General features: G+C 40.2%; 1 protein-coding gene across 2 annotated transcripts in view; it reads right to left on the bottom strand.

The window, feature by feature from the left end:
- Positions 1-13620, bottom strand: part of PARL (presenilin associated rhomboid like) — a 53928-nt gene extending 40308 nt beyond the window's left edge. For both annotated transcript variants that reach the window (XM_028101076.1, XM_028101077.1), the window contains exons 1-4: positions 13459-13620; positions 3833-4028; positions 3028-3168; positions 293-341 (exon numbers count right to left, since the gene is read on the bottom strand). In XM_028101076.1, the coding sequence (XP_027956877.1) occupies positions 293-341; positions 3028-3168; positions 3833-4028; positions 13459-13583 (511 nt within the window). In that variant the 5' untranslated portion in view covers positions 13584-13620. The remainder of the gene's footprint in view (positions 1-292; positions 342-3027; positions 3169-3832; positions 4029-13458) is intronic.

Here is a 13620-nt window from a genome sequence, read left to right as displayed (position 1 = left end):
AGGGTAAGTAGTAATTACTCATAACCTATTTCACAAGCTAGGATTCTACAACAAAGATTATTTGATCAATCAGTAACATATTAGCTCAAAATGAGAAAAGAAGTGACCCACAGCATCATGTACACCTTTATACCACACTACTTTTTATACTATTACATTAGCCTGAAGGTACAGAGACTGTCTTCTAAACCACTGGTGAGCAGGGTACAAAAGCCATTGACTGTGACATACTGTACCTTTTGGTTTGATTTCTCTTCCCTTGAATGGCTAAAACGTGTAAGCTAACACAAACCTGTCACAGTCCGCTGGCCATCACTTAGGTTATTCCACCACTTGTTAATCTATAACAGAAGGAAAATTGCCTATCACCATCAGGCTAGGAAAATGAAAAACCAGAGAGAAAATGCTTTGTGCATAAAAAGATTCCTCATGTGCAAAAATTACCAATAAACAAATATAATAGATATGTGGCAAAATAGAAACAGAGGTGCTTTACAGTTAGTCTACATTCTCCATACAAAGCCACTGTTTAGCTCTGTGACCTCAAATTACTTCTAAACTTCAGTTTTCTGATATATAAAACGGAGACAATAGATACCTAGCAATATTGTGAGAAATATTAATAACAAAACACCGAGCACACTATCAGATATACACAGGTATCAAGCTTAAGTGATTTATTTACCAAGGTCCAATCTAGTCTTAAAATTCTAACCAAAAATATTTTCTAAAACTATCTTTTAAGGTATAATAATAATTTGAGGTTCAGAAAAACAGAGAATCCGAATCTTTCAGAGACGCACACTGAAATATGCCTAGGATTTGCTTTACAGTAATCAGTGGCAGGGAAGGAAAGGAAACAAAGGGGACTAAATGAAACAAAGTTGGCCTTGTGTCAATAATTATTGAAGGTGGATGACAGGGGTTCATTATACTTTTCTCTTTAGTTTTGTTTGAAATTTTTCCATGTTTAAAGTTTTTTTTTTTTTTTAAAGATTTTATTTATTTGACAGAGAGCGCACGAGGGCAGGAACACAAGAAGGGGGAGCGGGAGAGGGAGACGCAGGCTTCCCGCTGAGCAGGGAGCCCGATGTGGGGGTCGATCCCAGGACTCTGGGATCATGACCTGAGCCGAAGGCAGATGCTTAACGACTGAGCTACCCAGGTACCCTCCATAACTAAAGTTTTAAAATAAAAAGGTGCCTGGGTGGCTCAGTTGGTTGAGCAACTGCCTTCGGCTCAGGTCATGATCCTGGAGTCCCGGGACCGAGTCCCACACCGGGCTCCCTGCTGAGCGGGGAGTCTGCTTCTCCTTCTGACACTCCCCCCTCTCATGCTCTATCTCATTCTCTCTCTCAAATAAATAAATATTAAAAAAATAAAATAAAAAATATATTCTAACTATGATATTGAACCACACTCTGAATACTAATACAGAAAGAAATCCAATGTTAAAAACAAAGTTATATATCCATATACAATCATTCCATTTTTATATTTCTAACTTGTGTATGAGCTTTCAGACCTTACTCCCCACATATGTAGCAGTATGGCAGGGGTTTCCAGGGCTTTCACTTCCCATGTTATATTTATATATTATTTTAATTTTCTTTAACGGGCATGGATTTTGTATTTCATAACCTATCATTTAACTATAAACCAATCCATCTTTGGATAAAGATTATGTCTATCGCTTATGTCACTTTTCACCATTCTAAAGAACCATTTGGACCATCAAAACTTTATAATATAGGGCACCTGGGTGGCTCAGTTGATTAAGTGTCCAACTCTTGGTTTCAGCTCAGGTCAGGTCTCAAGGCAGTGAGAGTGAGCCCCACATCAGGCTCCACGGGCGAATCTGCTTGAGATTCTCTGCCTCTCCCTCTCCATCTGCCCTCCCCTGCTCAAGCACGTGCATGCACTCGCGTGCTCTCTCTCATTCAAGCTCTCTCTCTAAAATAAAATCTCCAAAAAAAATACTTTATAATATAGACAAGCTAGAAACCTGTAGCTTTCCAAGGAATCCAGGATTATGGGACAGGTCAGGGTCACTATCTTCTCCAACATGTCGTTCTGAATAAATCACTGCTGGCTATTGTAGCTTTCACCTGCAAATGATCACACCCACTGTCCTTCGGACACAAAGCCTCTCTAAAACAGGTAAGGTTCAGGCTTCTTGCATATGTCTATGGGGAAGCAAAGAACGAATACTTCTTTGTACTTCGAAGAGCCTTGAATTATCGTTGGGAGAAAATTAAGAGGACATCAACCTTCTCAAGTGGAGAGGCATGTGTCATCAAAAAACAAGACAACACTAAACTGAAAAACAAAAAACAAAGGTGCTTGAAAACCAAATGAACCACATATTAACTTAGGGCCTCAGTGCTCAGTTAAGTATTGTCAAGTGAAATAAATATGTTTTATCTTAAAGGCAGTATTTGGAAAAAAAAAAAATCAGTTAAGAAGAAATTGAAAGAGGGTCACCAACTTGCATGTGAAAAAATGAAAAGCTCTAAAAGTTCTATATTTGCAACTTTTTCTTGCATCCTCATCCCCTGAGCAGTTAGAAATATTCCACAGTGGGTACTTATCGGAGGTATGTAAACATCATGTCAGAGAAGCTTTTTAAAATCCACATATCTCTACACCTAAGGCATAGGTGCTTTGAAAAACTGCCTGTGATTCTACTACGTACTCTAAGATACTCCAGCAAGGTAATGCAAAACAGGAGCCCTTAAATTTTAGTAGGGCTTAGAGAGACCCCAACACATTAATTTTCAGCAACTATCCACAGTGATTTTTGACACATGTGGAGAGAGGGACAAGCTTCTTCGAACACCATCAAGTACAGTATTGCCAGACATACAAAGCACTGATACTCACTGCAATGAGATGACTCTAAAGAAGATTAAGTTCAGTAACTTCATATCTACTGATCTAAATGTTATCAATCACTAATATTTCACAAATGACCAGACTTCAAAACTTGTGATCAACTAGAACAAAGAAAGCCATGTTTATCTTTACCTCCTTTCTGAAGTCTCCTTCCTTTTGTGGTCTTATGCTATCCAGCCAATCAGCTTTTATACCATCAAAATAACTCTGGACCCTGGATTTCAGTGATTCATACTGCCAAATAGCAGCTGATCCAAATGCACAGCCTGTAAACTATATAAAATTAATATATCACAAAATAAATTCAAAAGAGGAAGAGATCAACACATAGTTCCAAGGACAGTATTTCATTGTCATTGCTTCTTACAAAACCAAGAGAAGAAACAGGAACATCTGGCATAGTGAAACCTTAGTAGGTGAAAAGAATATTTAACGGTTTATTAACTTTACTGTACCCTGGGGCCTGTTTACAGCTAGAAATTTTCAAATAAAATTCAAAATATCACATGAAATGTTATCCCAAGTAAGAGGCCCATAAGTTTCTTCTCCAGGGCATACATAAGTGAACCAGATTGTAATAGCCATTATTAGAGGCACCTGGGTAGCTCCATAGGTTAAGCTTCTCATTCTCGATTTCCACTCAGATCATGACCTCAGGGTCGTGAGACCAAACCCTGTGACTGGCTCCATGCTGGGTGTGGAGGCTACTTAAGATTCTCTCCCTCCACCCCTCCCCACCTCGCGCAAGTGCATTTGCACTCTAAAAAATAATAATAGCAATTATTAAATTCATGTTCTCCTGCCATCTTTCATGACCCCAGATACCCGGATCCTTTAAATCCCCCTCCACGTGTCCTTAAGGAGCCCAAATAACAAATAATATTTCACCACTACAGCAGCAGCAAGGTAGGGAACTCCTAGTAACATAAGCACTTACCCCAACAGTAAAAAACAAGGGCTTTACAAGGGTCCTTATAGGATAGGGAGAAGGATAAAAGACTGTTTCTTCTACAGGAGGAATCAAAGCACTTCTCTTGTATGCTTCACCACTTGTTCCTGTGTCTGATCTTCGAGGTTCAACCTTCCTGGGTGCTTTTCTGAATCCACATTTTTGCTGAATAAAAAAGTTAAACCTTTAAGGGGAAAATAAGAGATTAGCAACAGCTGCATCTTGCAAACATCAACCTCCATGAGCCTCACTCTTTGGCCTGCATCATCAACATCTCAGTTTATTCTCACCCTGTAGCCCCAAAGAAGCCAACATGCCTACTCCCAGCTAGGATTCTAAGTCAAACTTAGAACTGTGCCCTTCTAGAGAAGGGGACAGGGGCACACAAACTACGGCAACTTTAAAGGGAACTTGTTTGGGCTGTTAACTGTGTATCAATCAGCAAGATCATTTGTATCCCTCCTCCAGACACAGTGTGCAGTCTGGTAAAAAGCTGGAGAACTTTTTTTTTTTTAAGATTTTATTTATCCGACAGTGAGAGACACAGCGAGAGAGGGAACACAAGCAGGGGGAGTAGGAGAGGGAGAAGCAGGCTTCCCGCGGGAAGCCCGATGCGGGGCTCGATCCCAGGACCCTGGGATCATGACCTGAGCTGAAGGCAGACGCTTAATGACTGAGTCAACCAGGCGCTCCCCCCCCCCCCAAAAAGCCGGAGAACTTTAAGTTGTCAGTTTGAACTTGCATAGACTGGCTTTGTTATTTTGTTTGAAGTCTGGTCCATTTCCAGAACAAACATTTAAATGTAAGTATTATCAAACATTTAAATGTATTATCCTCAAAGTCACTCCAAATTCAAATTGTTTTTTTTTTTTTATAGAAGTACTGTCATTCTAAGTTGATGCATTTTTCCTACTTCTCCCATTTATTTCACTCAGTTCTGGGGACACCCACCAAATGTTTTGTAAAGGGTTTTGTTGCTTTGAGCCCTCATAGCTGGACCTTAAAACATTTGACACTACTGATCACACTTAGCAGCCCTACCTAGTTCCTGTAAAATTGCATTCCCTAGTCTTCAAATTCACTTTCCTGATGGCTTCTCCTCTTTTCACCCATCCCTTAGTGATAGATATGCTGAAAGGCTCCAATAGTTCCTTTACATGCTCTCCATTCAAACTCAACCCATATAAATTCATGAATTTTCTTTTGTAAAATTTCCCCTAAACTGACAAAGTAGCGGCCCTTTCCTGTTCTCATCGTATTCTAAACATAACATCCTCCTAAACTCAAAGCTCCTTGAAGCAGAAATCAGACAGGTCCCCAACACTTGGGCTGAATAAAAGAATAATTGTGTTTTTGTGGCCTGTATGACTTCTAAGTAAATGATTCAAATATATTTCTTTAGTCCTAACCTCAATCTTCTGGTCTTGTATTTCCAACTATATACTGAATATTTCCATTTGGATAGGCTCTCAAATACTTTAAAACCAATATATTCAAAAGGAAACTCCTCCTCTACAAACAGCTCTATTTCCTGACTTCCTCAGTCTTTCAGAGGGACCACAGTTTCTCAATCACTGAGGTTAAAAATCTAGATGTCATTTTGTTGTTCTCTCCTTTACTCTTACCATCCAATTAAAAACCAACTCTGTCAAATAAAAATTTTTTTTCATTCCTAGTCCCTCACTTCATGCCTGGATCACAGCTTACATAACTCCACACATTTTAACATGTTGCATGTTGTTCTTATATCAGTTTTCCTCAAACATTCACTAGTTCCTCAAATGCCTTCTCAGAGGGCCAAAAATCTCTCCCAAATTCCCATACAACTCAGCTCATCCCTTCTGATCTGGAATACCCTACTTTTTCCTAACATACCTCATTGCTTCCAGTATTGCCCCCACTCCAATTCATCCTCCACATTTTATTAAACAGAAATGAAGTATCATTCCCCTGCTTTAAAGCCCACAATAATTTTTCATCCTCCCATCAACTCAGCAGTACTACTCCCTTGTTCTGGTACACCCTTTGTTAACACTCTTGTGCCCCCTGAGAATTCAATTCATTTCTCTCCTCCTCCAGGAAGCCTTCATTAACCAGGGTGGGTGCCTCCTTTGTACTCCTAGAGTCCCAAAGCATCCTACATAGACCTTTTTACTTAAGTTATTGCCTGTACCACAACTGGACAATTACTTTTGTATTCACTATATCTCTATCACCAAGCCCAGCCCCTAATAAAGAAAAGGTCAATAATTATCTTTTAGAAAAAAGAAGGGGGTCAAGAATGATTGTTAGTTCTATTTTGAATAACTGAAAGGAAGGTGGTACTATTCACCAGGACAAGGGAAATCAGAGGCACCAAAACAGGAAATTAGAAGATAAGACACGAAGAATTCCATCTTGGGCAGTGTGTCAAATGCTTGTGGTCATGGCAGCTCTATTTTAATAGCTAAAAACCAGAACTTCAATTCCTGTCAAAAGGGGAAAAGACAAACTGTGGTATATTCACACAATGGAGTACTACTCAGCAAAAAAAAACTACTGCTCATACATCATGGATGAAGCTCAAAAACACTGTTGAGCAAAACAATGTTTATCTTTAGGTGGTGGTTCCACAGGTGCATACATTCATCAGAATCCATGGCTATACACTTAATACTTACACAAAATAAAGTATTGTTAGCATTTGTAGGATACCCAGGTGGTGTCTAGTAGGCATCAGGAAAAAAACTGAAACTCAGAAAAATGGCATAGTGACTATTATTACTATTACTTGCCTAGTATGCTCTTTCTTCAACACTAAGTCCACTCCACAGTTCAACTCTCAGAAGTCACATGGTGAGGATGGGTGATGGCAATAAAGTAATTTGCCTTGAAACTTTAATAATCCATAATTTATACTTCCAAATAAGTGCTATTCCTTTCAAAGGACTCTATTTTGAAAAGTGATGCACTTATTCAAACAAAGCCAATGTTCCTTTGAATGACTGAACTTCCTTCACAGCCCTATTACCAGTCTTATGAATATCCTTTGGCAAATACACTTAAACAGCTAATCCCAAATCTGTATCTATTTCTTTTTCTCTTGCCTTTTTCTGCAGAGGCTAGAAAAGTATCTTCACTTTTCCAGCCTCCTTTATAGCACAGGGTGGCCATATTACAGAGTTCTGACAAAATGAGAGACAAGAATTTTTATGTACCTGTCGGAAAGATTTGCTTATCTATAAAAAATGGACATATCAGCAATGTCATAACCCCTCTTTTTTTTTTTGCCTTGAATAAGGAATGTAATGCCTAGATTTCAGGCAGTCATCCTGAATGCCAAGAGAAAGGCCAAGGGATTCAAATACTAACCTTGATATTTTTGAGCTACCGAGCAAAGACAGTAGCCACTTACCTCCATCATCTTATGCTAACTATCCCCCCTCATTTAAACAGTAAATTTACTTACAGCCAAATGTATTAATAACTGATAACTTTAAAGTGGCAAATGTTAATCCTTTGCAACTGGATTTAATTTTTATTAAACAATTCAAAGTAACATAGAGGTAGGTTAGTAAATAAAGTAACATCACCACTTTGGGCCAAAAAACAAAGGTATGACACAAAGTAACATGAATATGTTCCCTTTATTTTTTTAAGATTTTATTCATTTGTCAGAGAGAGAGTGAGAAAGACAGAGCATGAGCACACAAGCAGGGGGAGCAGCAGAAGCAGACTCCCCACTGAGCAGAACCCTGGGATCATGACCCATGCCGAAGGCAGATGTTTAACCAACTGAGCCACCCAGGTGTCCAGAATCTTCCCTTTAAAGACCACAGTTTGTAACTAAGTGTTGTTTTCTGGGTTTTTTCTTATTAGACCAAGAAATGTGAAGGATGAGACCATATTGCCAACAGTGTTAATAATGGAAGACAAGTATTCAATCAGTTCTAATGAAATATTACTTCTACAGTTCATCAACTCATTTAAAATGCTTAAGTGCAATGTTTGAAAAGGAACATAAACACACCAGCAGTTTGGGAATCTAAACCTGAAGCAAAGCCAGACCTTTTGCCTAGGATAATATTTACCTTAGAAAGAAATGTGGGGCCAAGGACACTGAGAATATATTACACAAGTTGGCCCCAGGGTTAAGGTCAGAGGCAGAATACATAAAGTATACATACAAAAAAATATATATACGTATTGGGAATTACAGTTGGACACACAGAACTTGTTTGATAGAACTAAGTACAATGTATTGGCTCACTGAACACCGATTCCTATTAGCTAGCACACATTCATATGCTGCAGGGGCTGCAAAGCTAAAAACTGCATTTCCTAGGTATCCTTTCAGTCAGTGTTACAATGGTTCAATACCGGAAGTCAGAACTAAGTTTAGTAAGAAGGCAAGACATAATGCATCAATTTTCAAGTGAAAATAATGGTGAAGGCAACATAGTTCTTACTTTGGTCAGCAGATCCTGATCTGGCAGAAGCTTCCCCAGTTGTCTCATTATTGCATAACAAACCACCCCAAAACTTAACTGTCCTGAGACCATAATTATTTCTCAAGACTTTATAAGTTAGCCACCCTCAACTGGGCAGTCCTTCTGGTCTTACCTAGGGTCACTCACATAGCCAGTCATTTGAGCGCTCAACTGGAGCTGGGCAGTCGAAGCTGACTTCACTCCCATGGGCCTGGCCATCTCCTACCGAATAGTCTCAGTAATCAACAGACTAGCAGGGGCTTCCATCATGGCAGTGGGAAAAAGGTGAAAGCTGCAAATCCTCTCAAGGCTCAGACTCTGGACCTTGTACATTATTTCTGTCACATGCTACTGATGAAAGCAAATCACAAGACCAACCCAGCTCAGGGAAATCGGTAACTCTGGATGAGAGGAGCTGTGAATTATTGTGGCCATGTATTTTAATTTACCATATCGCTTGCAGCAAAGACCGTTATGACCATGAAAGCTTAGTCTTAGAACAGTAATTCTCAATCCTGGTTTCTGAAGAGTAGCAGAACATGACACCCCCAAACATGCCACTTTGCCATAAGGACTGTCTTGGGCTGAGGGCAAATGAAAAGCAGATATAATTAAAACTCTCTGCCCTGCCCCCATTTGCCTAAAAGCAGGATATAAATTTGCGAAGGTATACCTACTATCCTCTACCAGGAAAAATAGAATCATGAGACAACTCTAGACCATTATGTGCTCAGAGAAGGCACCAGAAAATCTATTAACTAGCCCTTATATCCATTAGCTCCCTCATATATTGCCTCCCCAGTTTGCTGCCCTAGAAACAAAGTCCTTTTCCTTTCTCGCCATTGCTCTAAAACTTTGCTGTTCTTTTGTTAAAATGCAATATAAGCCCAAATTCTAACCATCCTTTGTGTTATTCACCAGTGAGTACTGCCATGTGTATGTGCAATGCACATGTTCATAAGCTTGTTTTTTCTCTTGCTAATCCATCTTTTCTCAGTCTAACTTATAGGGCCCCAGCCAACGAACCTAAGATTCGTAGAGGGAAAACAGCTTTTCTTTCCCTCTACTACACATTGGAAGTGCCTATTGAGCTCTTAAAAATTCTGTTCTATGGTTCCACTTCATACTAATTAAGAGTCTCCAGAGGTGGGACGAAGGCATCACTATTTTTTTAAAGAGCTACCCAGGTGATTTTCTTACTCAGCCAGGGTTGACCTACCACAGGTTTGGGAAAAACTTTAGTATACATACAAATCACCTGGGAATCTTGTTAATATTCTAAATCATTAAGTCTGGGGCAGGGAAATATGAGATTCTGCATTTCTAAACAAGCTCAGAAATTGACAAATTTCTGCCTGCAGGGTGGATCTGGCCTGCCAGCTAAGAATGGTTTTTGAATTTTTAAAGAGTTATTTAAAGTAAAAGAAATGAGTATGTGACAGAGACCATATGTGGCCCTGTCATTTTCTATCTGGCCTTTCACAAAATAAATTTGCCACTCCTGTCGTAGATGATGCCTAAACTACTAGTTCACAAACCACTTTCAAAAGCAAGGAGCTAGAACCGAATCCCTAACAAAATTTCTACTTAAATCAGAATGGTTATCTAGAGGGTAATCCTACCTGACTAGGACTAACAAGAATTCGGATTTGTAACAAAGAACTTGAACACAAAAGTTTCATTAGGGCTGACAATATTGAGAGTTTCTCACCGACTCCCAGCATCCACATCCATTTCCCCCTAACAGTACACTGCAATTTCCAGCCATTTGGTTGGGGGAAGCACACCAAGCTCCTGACTGGCTTTAACCAACCTACAGATCCCACTGCCTGCCAACTTCAAGGGATTCAAGGATGACAACGTATCCCAAGTCAGGCCAATCTGGTCCAGTGAATTTCAATATTTTGTTTGTAATACTGGGAAACTTTTTCTGCTGGATGTGAACCTAGAAGTATATAGCCCCAAGAGCTACTGACAGCCATCTTACAAGGACAGCACACTGAGAGAATAAAGCCAACATTTAGGAAGCAGAGCCAAGTCATGGAGAAAAATGGAATCCTGGTGACAATCTGAAACACCGAATCTTGCCTCATTAGAAGCCAGTCCTACTGCTGGACTTTTTAACTGCATAAACCAATAAATTTTCCTAATTGCTTAGGCTGGAGTTGGGTTGTTACTACAAAAATGCTTTTAGATGAAGTACTTCATCAAACATTATATGACAAGGCACATTCTGCCCTTATGAGGCTTTTGTTTTAAATTTCTTAAAATGCAAAAACAAGGAAAAGCATGATAAACCATTCTAATTGCAAATGTTTGTGGTCATATTTACAAGCTTAGGTTCCTTAGCTCTACTCATTCATATCGGTGCAAAAAATGGAAAAATAAATGATTCAGGGGTGCGTGGGTGGCTCAGCTGGTTAAGTGTCTGCCTTCAGCTCATGATCCTGGAGTCCTGGGATCAAGCCCGCATAGGGCTCCCTGCTTGGCAGGCAGTCTGTCTCTCCCTCTGCCCCTTACCCCGCTCTCTCTCTCAAATACATAAAAATCTAAAAAAGAAAAAAAAAGACAATAAATCACTTACCTGAAATAAGTTCAGAAAACAAAGAGAAACAACATGATAAAATGGATGGTGCAAGTAGAGAGTGGAATGGGAGGAGAGGGTCATTAGAGGTATATACCAACTCATGAAGACAGGCCTTCCTGCTTTGGTCCTTTCGCCAATAATCAGTCATTTGTGAAAGCAGTCTAATGTGCTCAAAGTAACCTGAGTTACTACTGGCCATACAATTGTTATAGTTCAGTTCTTAAACATGATCCCATAACTTTTAAATAGAAAAACTCGTATCTATGTATTAGTTGCCTTAATGGTGAGTGAAAACATAGTCCTGTGAATTTTTTGACAGTGCAACTTAGATATATGTACGTCAGCACTAATGTCTATGTTTCTAAAGATTTTCATGAATAAATTAAGTAGAAATGGCCTAATGTTCAAATGGAGACATGTGTCCAAGCATACACACAATAGAGTCATTCCACTTAAAAAGAAAATAAACGTATTTAGGGGAGAGGGGAATTCTACATAAACACTTGCATGACAAAATTTTCTTAAAACCCATCTGGAGTTAATAGATGGTAATTTAAACAGGGAAAATAGTTGAACTACCAACTATTCTCTTAGATAGCTCCACACAACTGAAATTATGCAGGCTTCTTTTAAGCCTAAACCATTTCTTTGAAGTGCCTCCAGAAATTTGATAACGGTAAAGCTTCTCAAGAGACTGAGATTTTTTTCCTTTTTCTGTAAAGGGACAGATAGTAAATATTTTAGTTTCTATGAAGAACACATATGTCACATATCGTTTTGCTTTACAACCCTTTAAAAATGTAGAAACCATTTTTAGCTGGTGGGCTGTGTCGGGCCTGCCACAGTTTACAGAACTCTTGTATTACTACCTGTACGGCAAATTCTCAGCCATGCTTCAGGCCTATCACATCAGAATCACAAGGACTGGGCCCCGAACTCTGCTTTTTAACCTTATCTCTAACTTCATTCTTCTGTATACTAATCTTAGAACCACAGGAAGTCAAAGCAGACCAAATAAAGTTACATACAAGGTAACTCATTCTTCCTATTAACTTTAAGTGCTTATTTCCAGAGGTGAGCAGGCGTATGCTTTTCAGGCTTACCTACATTCTCTTGTAATGCATTTTTCTATGCAACCATAAAAATGTCATTTTCAAACTCTGCAAATAAACAGCAAACTTTAAAAAAAAAAAATAGGTGCTAATCATCAACATCATACCTTCATTTGTTTTCTTTCAAATGGTCTCAAATTTTTACTGGATGCTCTTTATTAATCAAATTATTTTTCCTTTGCTTTCCCTTCCTAACACATATTTTTAATATTATCATACCTGTTGCTTCCTGATAGCCATATTCATTTTTCCTCCCCCTCAAACCATGCAATTTTGACTGGGATTTGGAATAAATTATGGAATCTGGACCGCTGAAATCTACCACCACCTCCACCTGACCTCCTCATTCTCCATCTCCCCAGGAGTTTAAGATTAGTGCCTGAAGCTCCAAGTTAAGGTGTATCCTGAAGTTAAGCTATAATGTATGCAAGTTTTCACAAATCCCTAATCCAATTCACTTGGAATGCTTGCAAGAACTACAGGTTCTTCCACTCCCACCGCCCCACAATTTGAGTTGATAGAACTAGGGTGGGGCCTGGGAAATATATTCTACAAACACTCCGGGTGATTCTTAAAATTAAGCAATGGCTCCACCACATTGGAGCCTCAATTATTTGCCACGGGCTAGCCCCTCTGTTGAACACTCTACCTTAACTTGCTACCATCAATCAGATGGGATTTCAAGCATCCAACTCAGAAACCGGGAAGGTTGAAACTCTGGATTAAATAGGAACAAATTTCAAGTCAAATATACATCAAAATCTTGGACAGCTGAGGGATTTTTCTCTTCTCTTTAGAATTGAATTAACAAAAGCAGTAAATACTGAGAGAGCATACTCTTCATACAGCTTCTACTTGGGAAAACCAGTACTATAGTTTTCTTTCCAAATCATCTGGAAACTAAATATTCCACGGTCTCCATTCTTCAACAGAAAAGCCTCTCCTACGACTCTGAAGAAGGCAAATGCCCTTTGACTCCGTCTTCCCTTAGTTCTCTAAACGCTAAAGAAGGTAACTTGTAGTAGAACACAGGTTTATAAAAATAGAGAATCAGTTCTGCCATTCTACCATCTGTGTAACTGCTTCACTTAAAAAATCGGCCCAATACCTTCTTCGCGGGATTATGAGGCGTGGCACGCAATGAGCACTCAGAGACTAGTTTCCCTTCCCCTCACGTCCTTCCCGAGGGGAAAGGGGCAGACAGCGCGGGCTCACGGAAAGCTGCGCCGGGGTCGGTCACTGGGCACCCGGCTCGGAGCACGGTGGCACGGCGAGAAGCGAGGACTGGCGAGGCGAGAGGGGAAGGCGGGACGGAGAGAGGAAGAGACGGGTCAGGAAAGGGGTGAGAGAAGGCAGCCCCGCAGGCCCGCACGGCTTGCGCCCACGAGGATGCTCGGCCGGAGCTGAGGGTCCGAAGGAAAAGCAGCCCGGAGCGGTGGTCATTACCTGCGTCCGAGCAGTCGCGGCGGGGCCAGGGCCGCAGTGAGGTCCTCGCAGCTGCGGCCGCCCACCGGCTGAGCCCACGCCTGGCCACAGCCCCAGCCTCTGTGTGCCCAGCCTCGCCACGCCATCTTCCCAACCTCTGCCCCACCATGGCCCGACCTTACC

Source organism: Eumetopias jubatus, unplaced genomic scaffold, assembly GCF_037043125.1.
Source record: "Eumetopias jubatus isolate StellerSeaLion01/CBP00866 unplaced genomic scaffold, mEumJub1_p1.0 scaffold_1, whole genome shotgun sequence".
Lineage (NCBI taxonomy): Eukaryota > Metazoa > Chordata > Mammalia > Carnivora > Otariidae > Eumetopias > Eumetopias jubatus.
The sequence above is the reverse complement of the archived record's forward strand: the minus strand, read 5'-3'. Positions and strand labels throughout refer to the sequence as shown.